This window comes from Papio anubis, chromosome 10 (genome assembly GCF_008728515.1).
Source record: "Papio anubis isolate 15944 chromosome 10, Panubis1.0, whole genome shotgun sequence".
Taxonomy (NCBI): Eukaryota; Metazoa; Chordata; class Mammalia; order Primates; family Cercopithecidae; genus Papio; species Papio anubis.
In genome coordinates this window covers 112,761,635-112,783,497 of record NC_044985.1, presented here as the reverse complement: position 1 = coordinate 112,783,497, position 21,863 = coordinate 112,761,635, and the positions used below count along the sequence as shown (strand labels likewise).

At 38.7% G+C, this 21,863-nt stretch overlaps 1 protein-coding gene across 2 annotated transcripts in view; it reads left to right on the top strand.

Annotated features, from left to right (window-relative positions):
• Positions 1-18,002, top strand: part of PID1 (phosphotyrosine interaction domain containing 1) — a 263,057-nt gene extending 245,055 nt beyond the window's left edge. For both annotated transcript variants that reach the window (XM_003908040.5, XM_009183252.4), the window contains one exon: positions 15,872-18,002. In XM_003908040.5, the coding sequence (XP_003908089.2) occupies positions 15,872-16,348 (477 nt within the window). In that variant the 3' untranslated portion in view covers positions 16,349-18,002. The remainder of the gene's footprint in view (positions 1-15,871) is intronic.
• The last annotated feature ends 3,861 nt before the right edge of the window (positions 18,003-21,863 follow it).

Genomic DNA, 21,863 nt, shown 5'->3' with positions numbered 1-21,863 from the left:
TCCCATATTCCCCCATCATTTATTTACTTTATCATTTATATTCTATATGTATGTGTATATTTCTATCTTTTGCTCCTACAGACACACAATTATTGTCTTTTGAACTGTTTGATAGCGTATTGTAGATACGATGTCTCCATACTTCAGAGTGTAGTTCCTAGAAAGTAAGAGGTTCTCTTATCCACAGGACAGTTATCAAAATCAGAACATTGACATTTATACAATACTATTATGTAATCTAGAGACCTTATTCATATTTTGACAATTGTAAACTATTGTATTTTATATCAAAAGAGTGCCCGGGAACTGATCCAGGATAATGAGATGGGTCTCATTAATGTCCTTTAATCTGGAGCAGATCTTTATTCTTTCTCAGTCTTTCTGACCTTCATACTTTTGAAGTTTAAGCAATGCCCTGCCATTTGGATTTGTTCAACATTTCCATAAGATTGGGTTCAAGGGGTTGGCAGGGGGGTAATGGAAGTAATGTTGCATTCTTCACAGTGTATATGACTTTATCACTTAGTTGGGATGGGATGTGTTAGGTTTCTCCACAGAAAATTTGTTACTCTCCATTTGTAAATAATAGGTGTCTTGTGGAGGTACTTTGTTTCTGTGTAAATACCCGATTTCTCATCAGATGCTTAGTCTCAGATTTTAGCATCCACTGATCCTTCTTGCCTGAAACATTTATTACTTCGTTGGGAGTCAAGTGGTGATTTTCTAATCTCATCGCCTCTTCTACCTTTATTAGTTTGTGTTCTAGTATAAGAGCTTTTCTTTTTCTTCCTACAATTTATTCATTTATCTATTTATATCAATATTGATTCATGGATTCCTACCCATTCTGTGGGTTGTAATCATTACTATAATAATTTACTTTGATGGTCTAATTGTCCCCAGTTTGGCCAGCAGGAGCCCCTTCAAGTGTCTCTGTCCTTTGAACATGTTTATATCATTGTTTGAGCACTTTCCTCCTCTCTGGTACAGCATGATGTTCCAGGACCATATCACTGTTTTGTGTAACAGCCCTGAAGGCAGCTCTATCTGAGTAGGGCTGGCTTCTTTTAGTGGAGAACGATATTTAGAAACCAAGATCTGGGCTTTAGTTATGCTCACAGTGCTGGGCACATTACTGCTCGCAGGGTGCTAGGCACAGCTAAGAAGTACATGTATATATGCATGTACACACAAACTCACCTGTATATTGATATCAGTGTCTACATGTCTATATATATTGATAGCCATGGATTTGGAATTACTCCAATTCCACTCTAATGTCCCAGGGTTCTGTGTAGCCCCCCGACTTTCCATATGTGTAACTCTCTTTAACAATGAGAAACGTGGTTCTCAGCATTTACTATATAGCTACTTTTTAACTTATTTCTTTGATACGCATGAATTCAGCATTGTAAGTCTAGGGCACTTTGAAAAATAAATCTACTAACTAAAGTACAATAATGGTTTATAGTTTTTCTGTCTTTAGCCAGAGGGAATATTGTCCAAATACCGTGTTAAAATGTTATTTGAGCTTGCTTTTTCCTCTCTTCACTGCAGTTCTGTTTTTCATTTGCAATCCAGTTAGGTTTACTCATTTTTATTTTGGTTATATGTTGAATATTTTCACCCGGTTTCTCTTGATTGTATTAATTTTTGTATCCATGATTCTGAAAGTCACAACTATACAAAAAGGTATACTTAAAGAAGTATCACTTCTTCATGCCTTCTACCCATTCCCACATCCCCATTATTTTAACCCCATTCCCAAGCAACCACTGCATGTTGGTAATCAGTTTTTTTCTTCTGGTTTCTTTGTTCACAAACAAATATATAAAAATATATGCTTTCACTTCCCCTACTTGCTTACACAAAACCCCCCCTTTTTTTTTTAACTTTTTTTTCCTTTTTTTTTTTTTTTTTTTTTTGACAGTGTCTTGCTTTGTTGCCCAGGCTGGGGTTGCAGTGGCGCGATTTTTTTTGTATTTTTAGTAGAGACGGGGTTTCACCATGTTGGCCAGGCTGGTCTCAAACTCCTGACCTCAGGTGATCCACCCTTCTCAGCTTCCCAAAATGCTGGAATTACTGGCGTGAGCCACTGTGCCCAGCCTTTTTTTTTTTTTTCTTCTTCTTTCTCACTCATTTTCAAATACACATGTTGAATAGTAGATTAGATGGATTTACTGTAATGTATTCAACTGCTTTATTTGGTACGAGCATTTAGATTGTTTTGTGTATCTTATGATTACAAATAATGCAACATTGGATAAACTGTGATTATGTGTTCTCATGTTGAAGAGTATCTTCAGTGTAAATTCCTAGGTATGATCTTGATGATTCAAAAGACATACAGAATTTTGTTATAGAATGACAGTTCCCTTCCAAAAGGGTTCTACTAAGTTGCATTCCAACCATCAATATATGTGTGTCTGTTTCTCTGCAGCCTTGCTAACAGAATATGGGCCATACATTTTACTTTTCATTAGTACGTCTGGTGAGAGAGGTATCTCAGTGTTGTCTTAATTTGCATTTCTCTAATTATGTAATACTATGAGTAGATATTTTAAATAAGACTCTGTCAGGTAAGAGATAATCTAAGGATTTCATTCAGTTTTCTACCAAATATATTAATATTCTAGTTAACCACACATTTTTAAGTACATATCAAATATTTTTGTTCTAAGTTAAATAGTTGCAAGGGATATAATTTCTGGCATATGTTAAAGACTGTCATTTTAAATAATTTTCTACATGGCTCTTTTAAATGTAGCTAATATAATCTAAACACCAAGCTGGCCTCTCTTTAAAAATATCACGAACAAGCTCTTCTTTAATAATCATAAATTTTGTGTTTGTTTTTCCTTGAACTTTAATAACCCTTCTATTTTCCACATAGAATTTCAACCTAATATAAGTTTATGGTTGAGTCTTTTATTTATTACTCTGTGAGATTACACAAAGAATTGGATATTCAAATAAAAAAGCTCATCTAGTACCAAACTTTACTAATAATTACAAAGAATCAAATAATTAGAAAGCACAAGCAAAACAGAATGAATGTGAGCTAGGACTGTCAGTACAGCACCCTCAATCCTTTCTCACTGCATTATGTATAGTCTGGCTCAAATTGGCACAGAAAATACCTAATACTGTATACAGTGACATTACTTAAGTAGAGGGCACCCTTTTAATCTTGAAACATCTCCATTTTATACTTAGTTACATTGTGAGATTCTTTCTTGGAAGCTATATGCCATACATTCACATATTTCAGGTTTGTTTACCGATTCTAGGCAAGCAGGTATATCCTACAAGAAGAATTTCACAGACAAGGATTTGCTTACTTGCAAACAGCAGAAGATGTGGTAATTAACAAGTTGACAATAAGATTAGACTAGGTTCTTTCTTTCTCTAGGGTTACCTCCTTTTCTCCCTCATAAAGGGAGAGAGTGGATTTCATAACTGTTGCTTAATCATTTATTGTCTACCCTGTCATATTTTCTCTGCAAGAAAAAGGTATAAACAATTGAAATTTTCAAAAATTATTTTCTGTAACAATACATCTTTAAGTTTAAATATTTCTTTGGTTTGAATTATCCTTACAATTAGTATTAATATCCATTGATCGGAACAACAAATATATGATACATTTTGATAATTATGAATAAAATGTAGTCCCCGTCCCTAATCCCTGACAACCAGTAATCTGTTCTCCAGTTCTAAGGTTTTGTTATATCAAAATTTATATATAAATGGAATCATATAGTATGTAACCTTTGGAGGCTGACTTTCACTCAGTATAATTCCCTAGAGATTCATCCAAATTGTTCCACATATCAAAGTTTATTCCTTCTTATTGCTGAGTGGTATCCCATGATATGGATGTACTACAGTTTACTTAACCATTTATCTGATGAAAGACATCTAGACTGCTAGTTTTTGGCTATTGCAAATAAAGTTATGAACATTCATATAAAGGTTTGTATTTAAACGTGTCTTCATTTCTCTAGAATATGTAGCAATTCCATGTCTAATTAGCTTCAGTGTACCCCTCCTTCTTGTATTCCAAATCTCCACTGGTTGCTTACTAGGATCTCTGGACTTGTAGCCAGTAGATTTGTGTGTGTATGACCTCTAACCACACGGTGTCTCAACGTTATTCTTTCTAAATGTTTAGGGCCGTCTGTGATCCATTCCTAATGAGTTGTGCACAAAAGAAAATGAATTGATAAAGTGCTCCAAGGACTAAAATTGGTGACACTCTTCCCCCCCCCGCACTGTTTGTCCCTTGAATCCATTTGTCAGGATGACTCTCAGGCAGTGCGCTTGGTATTGATTTATCATTTAGAGAATTTTCTCATTGTGAGCATGTTAGGGCCTAGAGAGCTCTGCTGAATTTCTGTGGCTTTTCAGTATACTCTTCTGACTAGAAAGCAGAGGGAGAGGTATCAGACCTGTCAGGAAATAAATTGTTCTTGGGCCGCTGGGTGGAACAGCTCCAGGTTTCATCATCCTAAGGCCAGCTCACCAGAAGGGGCCACATGAGGGGACGTGTATTTCAATGTGGTGTCATTTTTATTAAGTGACTTTGTCTTCAGGGGCACACTTCAGTACCTTCAAGATAAATCGCTTCTGTCTTTGACAGTGACAATGACAGTATTTCCAAGCTTCACACATCCAAGAGCCAATTGACAGGACAAATTGCACATGGGGACTGCTTGATAAGTGCAAAATGGGGCACAAAATCTCAAGTCACTCTGCATCATTGGAACTAAGTTATAATACAAATAGCAGAAATAAATCTGTCATTTTGCTCCCTAATTGTGGGGCACATGCTGTATTTAACAGATGAAGGAATGTTCACCTCTTTGCTAGAGTTCAAAAATAGTACTTAGTTATTACTTGATATTGGGTCTTGATACATGTTCCTCCATGGTATATATTTCTATAATAAAACATATATTTCCTAATAAAATTTCTATTAATATTTTTATAGATTATGTCAACATAACCTATGCAAATACTTGGGGAAAAGTGCTAAACATTTTTTAAATTTTCTCAATATTTTTAGCTTTAGGAAAGTTACTGAAAAAAATATCTCCCAACCAAGGCATGTGCATAAATGTGCCCTAGAGATTGTGTACTTTATGAAATTGGCATGTTTGAGTCTATTAAAAAAAATTAAGAGTAAGTCTGTATGCCTTTCTGGGTCATAATCGTTCCATTTAGAAAAACGAACAAAAGCAGACTGATAAAGTTAGAGGAAGGCCTTGTTTAGGCAGCTAAGCTTACCCTCTACTTCCTGGTCAGGCAAGTAAACCCGGCTAAGCAGACATTAGGCAGAAGACTTGGAGGGGTGGCCTCATGGAGAATGACAATTAGTGAGCTTCATCCCAGTCTAGCCATAGGACAGCTAGATCCATTTTCGTTGTTTTTTTATTTGTTTGTTTGTTTTGTTTTTGAGTTGGAGTCTAGTTCTGTTGCCCAGATTGAAGTGTTACAGGTGCCTGCCACCACGCCCAGCTAATTTTTGTGTTTTTAGTAGAGGCGGGGTTTCACTGTGTTGGCCAGGCTGGTCTCGATTTCCTGACCTCATGATCTACCTGCCTCATTCTCCCAAAGTGCTAGGATTACAGGCATGAACTACCACACCCGGCCTAGATCCACCTTTATCCTGATGAAGTGAAGTAGATCTGCCAAAAGACAGACCCCAAAATGGTATCAAAGACTCACTCTGACAACAAATCAAACACAAGAAAAAACCCTAGCTTTGATTCAAAGTCATTTGAGCTTCCTGAGGATGACACACAGAAGCCTGTAGGGCTGAGGGGGAGGACTCTGGAGCGATTGCAACCAAAAAGGATGCCCAGGCGTACTCTGAGCTGAGACCAAGCCTCTTGGGTTGACCTTCTGAGGGTTTCAACTGCCTTTATTGAGGGATGTGCAAAGTCCTACCCACCATAGTGTTGGGCTCCAAGAGCAATTTTTTAACATGTGTTGTCTAGTATGTTGATACACAATGCACGAGAGGTAGGGTAAGAACCAACATGGCACAGATTTAACGTTTGCTTTTTGGAATTATTCTTTGAAGTGGGAATGGTCTGCTTTGTTAAACACCATGTCAGAGTTCTTTAGGAATATGATGTCTGAATATTAACTATGCTGCACTGTTGTTTTCTTTCAATGATTGACGCATTATAATTTAAAATCCCTGGGCTATGCAAACACATCTCTAATTAAGGACAGTTTAACTGCCTTTGACTCCAACCACCTTGCAGGATGTTTAAAAAGCCTTGGTAGGGTGACCATTACATTTTGCTGTCCCTGACTAGGTCTTGGTCTCAATATGGACTCTTGAAGAAATGGCCAGAGAAAAGGTAAATGATATAAGAATTGAAACTAAGGTGTCTGAATCCTCTTCAAGTGAAAGAGGAAGTGGAAAGCAGTGGAAAGAGCTTTTGTTTTGTGGTGGAAGACTTGGGTTCTACATCTCACTTTTCTGAGACCAGCTGTGGGATTTGGGGCAAGTGTTCTCAGATCTTTGGGTATCAGAGTCATTACATTTGTAACAAATGAGTGGTGTTAGGTTGGTACACACACATACATATAAATGATTGACCCATTTATATGTGTATGTGTATGTGTGTGTGTGTTTGTGAGTAGGGGGAGGGAGGGAGGGAGAGAGAGATTGAGAGAGAGAGAGAGAGAGAGAGAGAGAGAGACATATCTTTAAAATAATTGACTCACATGATTGTAGGGTCTGGAAAGTTCCAACATTTTAAGGGAAGGTGGGCAGACAGGAGACCCAGGGAAGTGGTGTTGCAGTCTTGAATCAGAAATCAGTCTAGAAGCAGATTTTCTTCCTTCTTGGGGCATCTGTTCTCTCTACTAAGGTCTTAACCGTATTGGATGAGACCTACCTACATTATGAAGTGTATTCTGCTTTATTCATAGTCTACTGATTTAAATGTTAATCACATCTAAAAAAGAATATCTTCACAGCAACATTTAGGCTGGTGTTTGACCTAAGAGTGGGCACCATGCCCTACCCAAATCCATACATAAAATCAGCCATCACTGTATCTAATTATATGTCTTATTATAGAAGTTAGCTTAAGGAGTCACAAGCTGAGATGGAAGGAACATTTTTCTTAGAGTTGGGAGACATGGGCCCAAGAACTGATTCTCTCACTGGTGGGCTCTGGGACTGCCACTGACTTCTCAGTGAAAAATGAGTGGCCTAGTTTTGATCATTGGGTTCCAATGTGATCATTGACAGGTACATATTTTCTGTCATAGGCTCCATGTTTAGAGCAATTTTATTTGCCCAATAAATCACATTATGTAAATGTGAATTCATTTTTTGCTTATATATATATACACACACACACAATATTATATATATTATATATCCACACATATATACACACAATATATTATATATATACACACATATTATACACACACACACACACACAATAAAAGAGACACTGTCAGAAAACAGCTTTTCTCTGCCCTTTTGAAGTATTGAAAATAGTTCCCAGATTACCACTCCCCTTTGCTATTTTTATGGGTTTCTCCAGAGTCCAGGAAGACTGATGGAGGACCTGCAACTCCTTGATGGCTGATGCTGAAACTGGGCAGGGAGCTCCAGGAGGAGCCAGAGAAGATCCTGTTGGCAGGCTCACCACAAGTCTAAAGGGACCAGCCTTGGGAAGGGCAGTTGGGATGTGGCAAATGTGAGCCAGGTTTCCGGGTCCTACTGTCCAGGTTCAAGTTCTGGCCACTCTGTGACCTTGGGCAAGTTACTTCAGCCTCTTACAAGTTCCCTAATCTATGAAACAGCTATTACATACCTTATGGAATTATTATGAAGATTAATGATCCATATAAAGCATTTAGCCAAGTACCTGGCATAGAGTAAGTCCTGCCACTGGTCCTGTTCCTGTTAGTGATTCCCAGGAACCAGGAATTGGTTCTAGTAGCCCCCTTTGTGTCTTCCCTCTGCATTCTTCTAGACCTCCAAAATGTATTATCGTGCTGACAATAATTTCATAGATTTCACTATGAACAGCATCTATCTTTTAATACTTTCTTCATGGCTTAAAACTTGTAATACAGGTTCGTGGTCATAATTATCCAATCAGTGTTTGTGATTTAGATTGCTGAGAAATTGGCATGTAGATCCATCTCCACTCTTCAAAGTGCCCAGTGAATTCCTCGCCTCTGTGGCCAGCAAGAAAGCAGTGGATTCAAGTGAGGTCGTAAATCTCTGTGTTGCACCCTTAGCCTTTTCTCTGGAATGTGCAGGTGGGAATTCATGTGATAGAAGAAGAGCTTGACTCTGGTATTTTGCCCAGGGTTAAGAGCGGCTTTTCTTTTTCTCATCTTCTGCCTTGGAACCCAAAGGCTATTAGGATTCCCAGCAAAGTTTCCTCCATTCTCCTTTCCTATCATGCTATTTTATGTCAGCTGGGTACATATTTTATGTCCTACAGACAAAGGAAAAACAGCAAATTTTATTTTTATTTTTTTATTATACTTTAAGTTCTGGGATACATGTGCAGAACGTGCAGGTTTATTACATAGGCATACACGTGCCATGGTGGTTTGCTGCACCCATCAACCCGTCATCTACATTAGTTATTTCTCCTAAGGCTCTCCCTCCCCTAGGCCCCCAGCCCCCAACAGGCCCCATTGTGTGATGTTCCCCTCCCTGTGTCCATGTGTTCTCATTGTTCAGCTCCCACTTATGAATGAGAACATGCGGCGTTTGGTTTTCTGTTCTTGTGTTAGTTACAGCAAAGTCTTTTATATCTCAAGAGAGGCCTCCAGAAAGTCTTTATTCTTGGCTTGTCATTCTTGAGAAGCCCAGCAGTAAGTGGAACCCAAGCTAAGCTTGTGAAGCTGGGCTCATCCAGCTTGGAAAGTCGAAGAACTCCAGGAAACCAGGTGCTTGGGTTCTTGTACAATCATCCATCCCATCTTCCATCTTTGTTTGGGAACCCTTGATATGACCCTTTTCATCCCACTCTCCAGTCTAGCGTGAGGTGAGTCAGGTTCAAAACAGCAGCTTCTCAGGCCAGAATGAAGTACGGACCGGCCACCAATGGAAACAAATGGTACTGCTCAGCCAGAAGTATAACTTTCAGGCAACCAAGTTTGTTTTGACACAGATGGGCAGGGAATGGTGATTCATGAATGAAGAGCTGGCTGGGGTGTTGGAAAACTCATGAGTTGGAAGGAGAGATTCTGAGGACACTGCTGTCTCCTGATCCGATGCTGTGAACACTGCAGACACTCTGGCGGGTCCCTTGGCTTCACAGCCTCTCTATATTTTCACAGGCTGTGAATATTCTCAAATAACTTCTTCAGTTGGGGTTGAGCAAGTCGATTTACACACATTGCAAATGTCTGTGTTTGGGACATCGGTTTATGCCATGGAATGACACATGGGGAAAGTGTTCATTTTATTTCTCTCAGAATGATTCATTTGTAATAAGTTTCATGCCCAGTGCCTGCTTCTGCCACCATAGAAAAGAAGCTGGTATTTACTGCAATTTCCAGCTAGTTGTTACTTTTCCTGAAGACTCTTCTTGTCGCCTTCCAAGTCCCTTTGTTCCAGCACCCTGGGTGGTGAAGGCTTAAAGAAAAATCTGTGTATCATTTTGGACACATTTTGTGACCAATTTTATAAGATGATATTTTCTGTCTACTTTGTGGCTCTGGAAGATGGCAACTCTTAAAGACAGGGCCTATGATTCATCTAGAAAGAATTCACGTCTTTCATAGACAGGATAACAGGATTCTCCTTAAGCAAGCCTGACATTGGTGCACAGCTATGTTGGTTGTGGAACCCCCAGAAGCAGCCTTGCACATTGAGTTCTGTGTTCTTACTCATAAGGAGGATGTGCCCACAGAAGAACATTAAAGGGAATTTTCCCACATGAGAGAAACTGTGGCAGGAGGAGACCTCTCTATTTATATTTAGAGTAAGTCCCTGTAACAGTGTTGATGTAGAAATATACAGGTATAATGGCCCATATTATAAGGTTTCTGTTTATTCAGACATGGGAACTCCATGGTCCAAATACACAGGGGACATGGTTGCATGCAGAGCATAACTGAATCATTGGTATTTTGAGACAATTAATTTTTTAAAACAGTTTTTACTCAATTTCCCTTGAAAATCAGAGCTATAAGATGCATTTCTGGTAAACTATATATATATAAAAAAGAGAGAAGTTCACTTTTTGAAAAAAGGTCTGAATAGTGTTTTTCAGTGACTTACAGTCAACATTATGGGTTAATGCCAAACTCTGTAGAATTTAATGGGAGAATTAAGAAATGTGTGGACAGGCAATAAATAATTGACTTCCTAGAGCAAAGTGCACAGACATAGGTCAGGATTCCGGAACTTGGGCCATTATGGATAACAGCAGGGCTGATTTAAAAGAGTTTCTCGGGGGAGATGGTCTTGCTACATCATTTTATCCGTTTGCATTCTATTTTTAGGGACATGCTTTTTAAAGAATTATTTCCATTCCACTTCTAGGAAACCCCATTCAGATCATTGTTTTTCTATGTTTCTCTTTTCTTTTCTTTCTTTTTTGAGACAAGGTCACACTCTGTTGCCCAGGCTAGAATGCAGTGGTGCATCATAGCCCGCTGCAACCTCCGCCTCCTGCAGGTTCAATCAGTTCTCCTGCTCAAGCCTCCTGAGTAGCTGAGACTACAGGCGTGCACCACCATACCCATCTAATTTTTGTATTTTTAGTTGAGATGGGTTTCACCATGTTGGCCAGGCTGGTCTTGAACTCCTGACCTCAAGTGATCCACCCACTTTGGCCTCCCAAAGTGCTGGGATTACAGGCCTAAGCTACCACGCCTAGCCCCTGTATTTCTTTAAGAAGTGCCAACTTGTTAACAATATTTCTTTTTTTTTTTTTTTTTTTTTTGAGACAGAGTCTTGTTCTGTCGCCCAGGCTGGAGTGCAGTAACATGATCTCAACTCACTGCAACCTCTGAATCCCAGGTTCAAGCAATTCTTCTGCCTCAGCCTCCCCAGTACCTGGGACTACAGGTGTCTGCCACCACACCCAGCTAATTTTTGTATTTTTAGTAGAGATGGGATTTCACCATATTGGCCAGGCTTGTCTCAAACTCCTAACCTCATGATTTGCCCGCCTCGGCCTCCTGAAGTGCTGGGATTATAGGCGTGAGCCACTGCACCTGGCCGTTAACAATATTTCTTTGAATTTATATAATCTCATATAGATAATATATTTCAAATTTATATAATCTCATTTAAACTACTTATCTGTGCTCCACTCGTCTCTCCAGTACACCTCCAAAATACAACTTTATTTCTTTTAAAATCTTTATTTTATAAGTAATACATATTTATAAAGAGGAAGATATTTTCTCTTAGTTATCAAAATTTTACTACTATGAAATTGGTTTTCATTGTAGTGAATCATCTACAACTTGCAGTAAAGATTTTTAGAAGTATTTCTCAATTATGTCATGATATATATTTCTCTATGCGATTTTTTAGAAAAATATCGGAGAGAGAGAGAGAGCCTTTAGAGGAAATCAGGATTTTTTTTCTACCAAACATAAAAATAGTTATTTCTAGTTTTGGTGAATAGTAAAAATAAATATACCTCATTTCAGGTACTAAAGTTAATTTCCTCCATATGCCTTTTCCCCTAATTTATTTTTATTGTGGTAAAATACATACAACATAAAACTTACCATCTTAACCATTTTGAAGTGCACAGTTCAGTGGTATTAAATACATTCATAATGAACACAACTATCACCAGCAACCATCTCCAGAACGCTCTTCATCTTGCAAAGCTGAAACTCTGCATCCATTAAACGGTAACTCCTCATTCGTCCCTCCCCCAATCCCTTGACAACCACAATTCTAATTGGTCTGTTTCTTTGATGTTAACTACTCTAAATACCTCATACAAATAGAATCATACAGTACTTGTTTTTTTGTGGCTGGTGTATTTTACTTAGGATAATGTCATCAAAATTCATCCATGTTGTAGTATCTGTCAGAATTTCCTTCCTTTTTAGGGCTGAATAATATTCCTTTATACGTATATACTATGTTTTGTTCATTCATTCATCTGTCAATGGACACTTGGATTGCTTCTACTTTTTAGCTATTGCAAATAGTATAGCTATAAACGTGTACAATATCTCTTTGATATACATCTTTCAATTCTTTGGGGTATATATATACCCAGAAGTGGAACTACAAGTCATATAGTAATTCTACTTTTAATTAATTTATTATTATTATTATTATTTTTTGAGACAGAGTGTCACTCTGTCACCCAGGCTGGAGTGCAGTGATGTGATCTCAGCTCACTGCAACCTCTGACTCCTGGTTTCGAGCAATTCTCCTGCCTCAGCCTTCTGAGTAGGTGGGATTACAGGTGCGCACCATCACACCTGGCTAATTTTTGTATTTTTAGCAGCCATCCTAACAGGTGTGAAGTGGTATTTAATTGTAGTTTTGGTTTGCATTTTTCTAAGGATGGTAGCATCTTTTCATGTTTTTTTTTGGCTTCAAAAAATATCTATTAATTTCCATTGCCCATTATTCCCCCCAGGGATTGCCATACAGAAAGTTTATTTTTTAAAGCCTTTTTTCAACTTTTAGGTCCCGGGGTACAAGTGCAGATTTGTTATATGGGTAAGTTGTGTGTTGCCAAGGTTTGGTGTGTTAATGATCCCGTTACCCAGGCAGTGAGCATGATGCCTGGTAGGTAGTTTTCAACCCTCACCCCCACAACCCTCCCCCTCCTAGTAGTCCCTAGTGTCTGTTGTTCCCATCTTTATGTCCATGTGTACTCAATGTTTACTCCTACTTATAAGTGAGTAAACAAGTGGTAAGAGTAGTCAGAGAGGTTCTTGTGTTGTGATAAGTATATATAAATTGAGTAAGCTGCTTATTAGTAGAACTGATAATAGCTGCTTATAAGTTGAACTGATCATAGCTGCTTATTGGTAGAACCGTTGTAATAAGTATATATAAATTGAGTGAGCCACTTATTAGTAGAACCGATAATATCTGCTTATGAGTAGAACTGATAATAGGATAATAGGATGATGGCTAGGGTAACTTCGTATTAAATTGTTTGGGTGACAGCTCGTAATGTTCTGATTGGTGCAGAGTTTGGATGCTGAGAACATGTGGTATTTGGTTTTCTGCTCCTGCATTCACTTCAGACAGTGGCCTCCAGCTATGTCCATGTTGTCGCAAAGGACATGATTTTGTTCTTTTCGTGGCTGAGTAGTATTTATACATGGTATGTATGTACCACATTTTCTTTATTCAGTCCACTGTGGATACCTTTGCCCATTTTTAAGTTGGGTTTTTTTACTTTTTGTTGTTGACTTTTAGGTGTTCTGTATGTATTCCAGATATTAATTACTTATTACATATATGATTTGCAAATATTTTCTCCCATTGGGTGGGCTGCCTTTTTAAATGTGTTGACATTTTCTGTTTATGCACAATTTATTTGGTGCATAAACACCACAATTTATTTGGTGCCAAACGTTCACAGATTGTCCACATGAGTGGCTGAGATAGTGACACCTTTGCTTTCTGATGGCTCAATTTCATGAACTTTGATGCATAAAATGATTTGAAATATTAGGTAAAACTAATGGCTATGTATGAATCATAATCATAAATAAATTTCATGTTCAGACTTAGGTTATCTCCCCAAGATATCTCATTATGTATATGCAAGTATTCCAACATCTGAAAATAGCTGAAATTTGAAATACTTCTGGTGCCAAGCATTTTATCTAAGGGATACTCACCCTGTATTGTTAGTTTTCGTCCTGCAATATTATTCCCTCTGCCTCCTCCTGTCCTTTCCCACTGCCTCTGTTCCTAATCCAGGCCACCCTTATCCCCTGGCTGTGTTTCTGCTATCAGTCAGGCCTCCTGATCCACCTTTCTTCCTGGCATCAGGAAAGTCTGAGTTCACAGCCTGTATCACATCCAGGCACTCCTTGGACCTTAGCCCTTCAGTGGCATTCCAGCAGGAGCAACGATGCCCCAATTCCTCAGACTGCATGTGGGGCGATCCCGCAAAGGTCAGCCTATTTTTTATCCAGAGGTCGTGGACCTCTTACATGGCCTCTGCTCCAGGACTGTCTTAGGCTATGGGTTTATGTGTGCTCAGGTTAGCACAGCCTCTTTGTCCAAGCTGGCTGAGACTTTCTCTACTGCAGCCTTGCCTTTACTGTTCCCTCCTCCTCTTTAGCCGTCTTGACTTGGTGGGCTCCTGTGTAGTTTGAGGCCGATGCTTTGAAATCCAATGCCTCTTCCTGAGGCCTTCTGTCTTCAGTATGCCACTGCCTCCTCCACTGAACACTCACGGTACTTTGCTGTTCCCCTTCTTGCCCTTTCCATGGCCTGCCTTACATCATAGTCATAGCTGTGCATGTGTCAAGGTTGAGAGTTTTGTCCTGGTGAACTGTGGAGCTAGGATTTAAACCTCAACTTCACCTGCCTCAAAGACTGTCCTCTGAATGAATATTCAATTATTTCTTTCCTGTGGATATTCAGCCCTCCCCAGTTTCATAGCAACCCCCATGCCTAGGTGTTAGATTGCCATTGTGTATAAGAGGGTCCCAATAAATACTTCTGTGATGTACCACCCTTACACATCTTTATTAAAAAGTTACCTTCTTAAAGGGACTACTCTTGTCACAAAGATACAATAGTACTTAACTTCTGTGTTTTAATTTTTTATATGTGGCCTGTATTGTCCCAGTAAACAGAAACATTGTTTGGCATCATTGTGACCGAATGTCCCCTCTCAGTTCTCACTGTTTCCACGGACCTTCTTCTGGTCTTTCTCTCCTTGCATTCATAGTGTTTCTATTTGTGTCACTAATTTTAAATGTAAGTATATACTATTTCATGTTATTTCTTAGATGATCTCTTAAATCTTATGCCTCCCCATAGTGCCTATGCTCCAATAATAGTAATTCTATGTATTTTGTGGGATGAATAAAACAATGAAAGAATGAAAATCCCTTCTTGGCATATTATAAACAAGTTTTTAAAAAGACAGTATTTGAATCTTTTGGAATTATTCTTCTTAGTTTTCACACTGCCATCTAGCTAAGTGATAAGCCAGCATTCTACTCTTAATTCATCTGTACATCTTTCGTTGATAATCAGATCACCAGATGCTCATCAGTTCAAAAACAGTTTAGGTTAAAAAACAACTGGGCACTGCTGTTACTTTTAAAAATTATCTTGGGAAGGAAAACTATCATGCTTTAGGTCATAATTTCAAGAGAACAGTTTTTGCGTCCTTGGCATTAGAAGCAGGCAGCCTAAGTGAAATCAAACATTGAGAGATTTGGAAAGAGACCCAGGCTAGGAGATAAGTTAAATAAAGATTTTGTTTTTCCAACGCAGTGTCCTTTTGATTCCTTCATATTATTCAATTCTGTGTGCGTTTGGCTGAAAATAAATTTTGAGTGACTTTATGATGTTAAAGAAATGACAAGTTATGTAAAAGATCACACTCTTCATTTTAATTGGGGTTTAAAAAAGGAGTAAGGAGAGGGAGAGTAGTTCTCTAGAAATTAGATTTTAAAATCCAACTCTATTCAAATAATTTCAATACATTTGCCAAGTAGGCAACTTGTTAGAAAAGATAGAAATTCTGATGAGTTATTCTTTCAGGGAGCAAGAAAGAAGTGTGTTCACCTTCCCACTGTGACACCGTGACTGTGTGAAACACCTACTCACTCAAGTCTATCAGAACAAAGAGCCTTCTGCTGATGCCTCCCTTTTCTTCCTCTCTTGCATCTGCAGGTTACCTACCTGGGCAAAGTCTCCACCACTGGCATGCAATTTTTGTCAGGCTGCACAGAAAAGCCGGTCATTGAGCTCTGGAAGAAGCACACGCTAGCCCGAGAGGATGTCTTTCCAGCCAATGCCCTCCTGGAAATCCGGCCATTCCAAGTGTGGCTCCATCACCTCGACCACAAAGGGGAGGCCACAGTGCACATGGATACTTTCCAGGTGGCCCGCATCGCCTACTGCACCGCCGACCACAACGTGAGCCCCAACATCTTCGCCTGGGTGTACAGGGAGATCAATGACGACCTGTCCTACCAGATGGACTGCCACGCCGTGGAGTGCGAGAGCAAGCTCGAGGCCAAGAAACTGGCCCACGCCATGATGGAGGCCTTCAGGAAGACTTTCCACAGTATGAAGAGTGACGGGCGGATCCACAGCAACAGCTCCTCCGAAGAGGTTTCCCAGGAATTGGAATCCGATGACGGCTGAATGAACTTGAGACGCTTCAGCAAAGGCAGCATTGGTCACGGAGTTCAAGGGAATAGATGAGTAAGCAACGTTTCAAATTTGGGATGAAAAGACTGCCAAACTATTGGCTGACCAAGCTTTTTAAATTCAGAAGAGCAATTCTAAATCTAAAGAAATGTATCATTAAAGTAATTACGTTACATTGAAACCTGCTGCTGCTGTGACTGTGAGGAGGGTGGGAGTGTGGATGGGGAGGAAGGTTCTAGACTCTCTTCTTGTTTTTCTCATTTCCCAATGCCTCTCTGTGGGAGAGCTCCATGCCAGTTTTCACCACTCTCAGGCAAATACTCTGCAGCTGTTATTGGATGGGCCATTCCAGTCTGCCTTATGAAATTCCACAAGAATGTTAGGGGCACCTATGGGATCTCTAGTGGGATGGGCAAGGTGCTGATGGGGACGCTGGTCACAGGGAGGAAGGAATATCTCTGTTCCCCTCCCAGGGCAGATGCCCTCCTCTGTATGCAAATCAGCACAGCCTTTATTGAGCTTTACAACTAACAACCTGATAGTTGGCAGTTAATTCACAGTTACAGATAATGCTTTTATTTACATAAATATACCAAGTAGTACCCTCTTATTGTATTCACTTCATCTATTTTCTTAGAATACTTGCAATTACTAATGACCCCTTCCCTTTCCCTCCTGCTGCCCTATCCACCCTCTTTCCCTTCTCACATCCCTAGAGGGATGGAATCTCAACATACATTGCAGGACACCAAAAGGAAGAAAACAATCAAGCAAATGAAATAAACAGTCAAACAAACCAGGAGTTTAGAACAACAACCCCAACAACAGAAGCCTTGACAAAGGGTAATGAGTGACCAACAAGTGAACACACTCTATGTCAGCTCTCCTTTTATCCAGCTGAGATTTATGGTAACTTATTTAATGAATGGTCCTGTCCGATGCATCCTTGATGGCAAGCTTCAAATCCAATTTGGTATCACCACGGAAGCCTCGCTTCCATCACTCAGCATCGCACTTAGATAGAGAATGAGATAATCTTGGCTTGTCTAGAGAACCCACATCATCTTAACCTAAAGGGAAATCTTATTGCGTTATCATAAAATCGATGATATCTTAGGGTCAGAATTGCCCATTTTTTAAAATTTTGAATGAGAAGTTCTCGCTAAAAAAAAAATCCTGAGATTTCTCAGTTTCATGGTTCTTTAAACATTAAAAACACAGAGTCAACATAGAATGAAATTGTAAGTATTTGTTAAAATACATACATTGGAGGCCAAGAGCAGATGACTACTTTTCCAAGTCATGCTGCTCCTTCCTAAATGTCTCTTTTCAATCCTGGTAATATTAGGGGCACTGCAGCACCTAAGAAGCCTTAAATGAGAGCTAATCCAATCTAGGGAGCGATGGTGTCAGCATTTCGGTCTGCATATCTGTGTGTCCGTATCTGCGTTCGTGTGCGTGTACGTGTGCCCCTGTGTGTGGGCCCAGTTTTCAGGCATGTAGAATAAGCATGGAGTCATATTGAAGAGGACTCACTTCTTGAAGATATGCTTGTTGCTTTACAACATATGTAAGCTATTCTTTAGCATAAATGCATTCATTCTTTAATAAAAATATGTTTGCATTAATAAAGCTGAGGAGTTTCATACTTTATGTGTCCGTCCTCTTTCAAGTAATGAAAACATGAAGAACAAATTAGATCAAGTAGTTGTATCAAAAATATTTTTAAACCGTGTCATAAATAACCTATTCCTTGATTGTGTTTAAAAATCTAGTTTTATTTTCTAAATGCTCAATTTGTTTTTAGTTTCTCCATGCCCCTGAGATGGTGACGTGGCAACAGTTGAAATAGTTCTTTAGTAAGGTGGGTTTATTTCAGTGCAGAGTCTTCCAGAACACGTTGCAGATGATTGCTATTTACAAAAATCTCATGTATGTCTTTGAAGAACCTATACTGAAATCCTGGAAGGTAAACACTGAGTCATTTTTTTTCTGATGGGACTGGTTAAAGAATGTCTCCTCCAGGCTGTGACATCTCAGAATGGCCCTATTAAACAAGCAAGACAGGTGACCATGGAGCCTGTGTTTTTTGAGCAATGCCCTTCATGGAATCAATAACAAATATAAAGGCTTCCAAAGTAAAAGTATAGGTGCCTGTTATAAAGAGATGAATTCAAGCGAGAATTATAACCTAACTCCTCTGATTGAAATGGCAGTTCTCTCAGGTCAAACTTTTCCCAATTTCAGTTTCTCTGTTGTCCTTGAATATATATTTAAAAAGAAGAAAAAGAAAAAAAAAAAAAAAGAGAAAAAAACAGCCAGCATGTATTTCAACAGTGCCCTTTTCCTCACTGAGTACAAGTTAAGTTGAATCCTAAGTGCACACATGTTTATTTATTGCAGGAAGCATTTGCTAGTTTGTTTTTGTTGTTGTTGTTTTTTCAGACTACCAAGTGTGACGTGCTAAGTAATTGGCTCTGAGAATATTGGCATGAGTTTTTGCCTGGGATTATTGGCAGCAATTTAAAGATAGATACACAATGATATTTTCCAAATAGCTAATGAAGTCTTCTGGGATGGCCAATCCTAATTCCTCTCTGAAGGGTGATTCAGCGCTGCATTATTATTTTTTGATACTTTGTATGCCCACTTTTTGTACTATGTTTTCTATGCTAGTGACCACAAAGTACTTACTCAGATGCTCCTGAGAAGAACCTCATAGGCGGGCATAGCAGTTATTTCAGAGATGAGGAAACTCAGCCCAAGAGAGGTTACATCACTTGGCCGTGGTAGCACAGCTAGGGCATGATTGATGAGACTAGAAACTTCTGACTTCTGGTCCAGGGCTGTGGCTCTGTCAAGACAAGGTCTACCTCTTTTGGATTTTTCATTTCTATTCCTCTTAAAACCTTCTAGTTTATTTGAAAGTAGCACACTAAACCGTTATAAATAAGCATTCTTTGCTGTTCATTTTTGAAGTATTTTTGACACCAACAGTATTAAAAGCAAAGTCCCAAGAATTTTTTTGAGCCCAGATAACATAATATGAAGTTTTGCTTAAGTATTTTAACGGCTATAGGCAAAAATTGACAAATTTTTCTACTTCTACAAAAATCAAGATGCCTGTTTTGCTTGTTTTGTTTTTCTGAGAAAATGTTAACATTCTCAATCAAGTCCTTCTGTTACAGGATTCTATGCCCTCTTGTCATGTTCCTTCATGTCGTTCATTGCAGTTTTTAATTACATATTTATTTGTATAATTATGTAAATGTCTGTTTAAACTCCTTGGATGTCAATGTTTTTGAGATGAGGGTGTTATCTCTTTTGTTCACGTTTATTGCCAGCTCCTATGGCAGGACCAGGTACTTGGGAGGAACTCATTTAGTTTCTGTTAGCTGGCCGGCAGGATGGATGGAGGGATAGACAGATGGAAGGAAAGATCACCGTGTGTTTTGTCGATTTGCAAGTTCTAGGACAGAGTCTTGAAACCCCGAAAGGTATCCTAGCGACTCCCTTGCTCAGTTCTCCAAAGGTGAGCAAATGGCTATTGAAGAAAAACATTGCCCCTTACCTAATTCCAAAAGGAAATTATGGCTGATTATACATAGAAAAACAATGTTAGATACTCAATGCCACATGATTGAAATAAAATGAACATTATCCCAGGGAAGCAGACAGATGCTGCATTTTAAGACACCTGCATTTAGCAGATCTCAGCACTCCTGTCATGCGGTTGTTCCTGTTCATTTCTGTCGCTGAAAGAGAAGAGAGAGTATGTTGGGAGGGAGTGTTTTTACTTTCTGACAGTATAAAGCATGTGAATTCAGCTGGGTTTTCCCCAAATTTATACTTTAGAAAACATTGTTTTCCTTATGCACTCTCTCCTACTTTTTCTCATTTCTCCGTTTCTTCTTTCATCCTTCCTCTTTCCTTCTTTCTGCCTTCTCTTTTTTTTCTGCCTTAGGTGTTTATTTACATGACACTTTTCAGACTTTCTCACGTTTTAGAAGGGAAGAGCATATGTGCTCTGAATTCCAGAGAACACATTTTTGGTTGGTGATCCACTGACACAAAATTAGACCAGATTGTGGAACACCGCAGATTACCCTAAATTCCTTTTATGGATTTATTCTTTTTCAGTCAGGTAGGACTTGATGACAACTTGCTTCTTCATAGCTTAAGCAATTTCTTAAGTATCTTTCCATCTCCCAGATACACCTTAAACTAGAGTGAAGGTGAAGATTCCTGTAAGCATCAGAGGTTCTTATTCTTATCTTAATCTTATTCCAGAATCTTATTGATCTTCAAGAAATTTTCCTGTGAGATGCCAAGATTTGGCTCTTGGAATAATTTTATGGGATACATTGTCTGGCTTGAGAACTTGTGCTGCTCCTTCTGAAGTGGCACCAATTGATAATAGTCACCAGAAGAAAACTATGTATGATGCTTAAACCCAAGCTTAGAAAGAAAAACATCTGGATGGGTAAAAGCAAATTGCTATGAAGCAGAAAAATCTGAACCATCTTACTTTGGACATATGCAAATAAACTCGTTTTGTTGAATCTAAGACCCAATCTTATGGGGAAAGTGGTTTTTTTTTTTTTTGTTTTGGAATGTTCTGGTAAATGAATTACCAATAATTACCAATACTTTTATACCTATACCTTTTTAAAAATATGCACACACACACATATATTTTATATATATATATATATATATATATATATATATATATGTATGCCCTTTTTGTTTGATATAGGGTCTCTGTCACCCAGGCTAGAGTGCACTGGCTTGACCACAGCTCACTGTAGCCTTAAACTCCTGGGCCCAAGCGACCCTCCTACTTCAGCCTTTGGAGTAGCTTGGACTACAGGTGCCTGCCACCATGCCTAGCTAATTTTTTAAATTTTTTGTAGAGATGGGGTTTCACCATGTTGTCTAGGCTGGTCTCAGACTCCTGAGCTCAAGCAATTTGGCCATCTCAGCCTCCCTGATAATATATTTTCTTAATGAGGATGTATTCATTTCTTTAAGCATACATATTGAAATTGGGTTATTTGAAAACATTCTGAGGTTTGTGAAATAAAACATGATACCATTTGAGATCTGCTTGATAAAAGACCTGTCATTACATGGCCCTGGTTGCTATTCTAGAACGTTCTTTATCCTCTGGGAGCAAAATTTAAGAGAAACACTTAAGGAGATACCCACTTTCAAGGAAGAGCCAAGAGTTGGCTGCATCCAAGGTCATTAATTGTTTAAAATTAATTTATTTCAATGGGCAAATAAAAATTGTATATATTTATAGTGTACAAAATTATGTTTTGAAGTATGTATACATTGTGGAATGATTAAGCTAATTAATGTATACATTCTCTCACATACACGTAATCTCTTCTGGCAACAACACTTAAAATCTCTCTTAGCAATTTTCAGGAAATTAAAAACACAATAAGATATCATCTCACACCTGTTGGGATGGCTATCATCAAAGAGTCAAAAGATAACA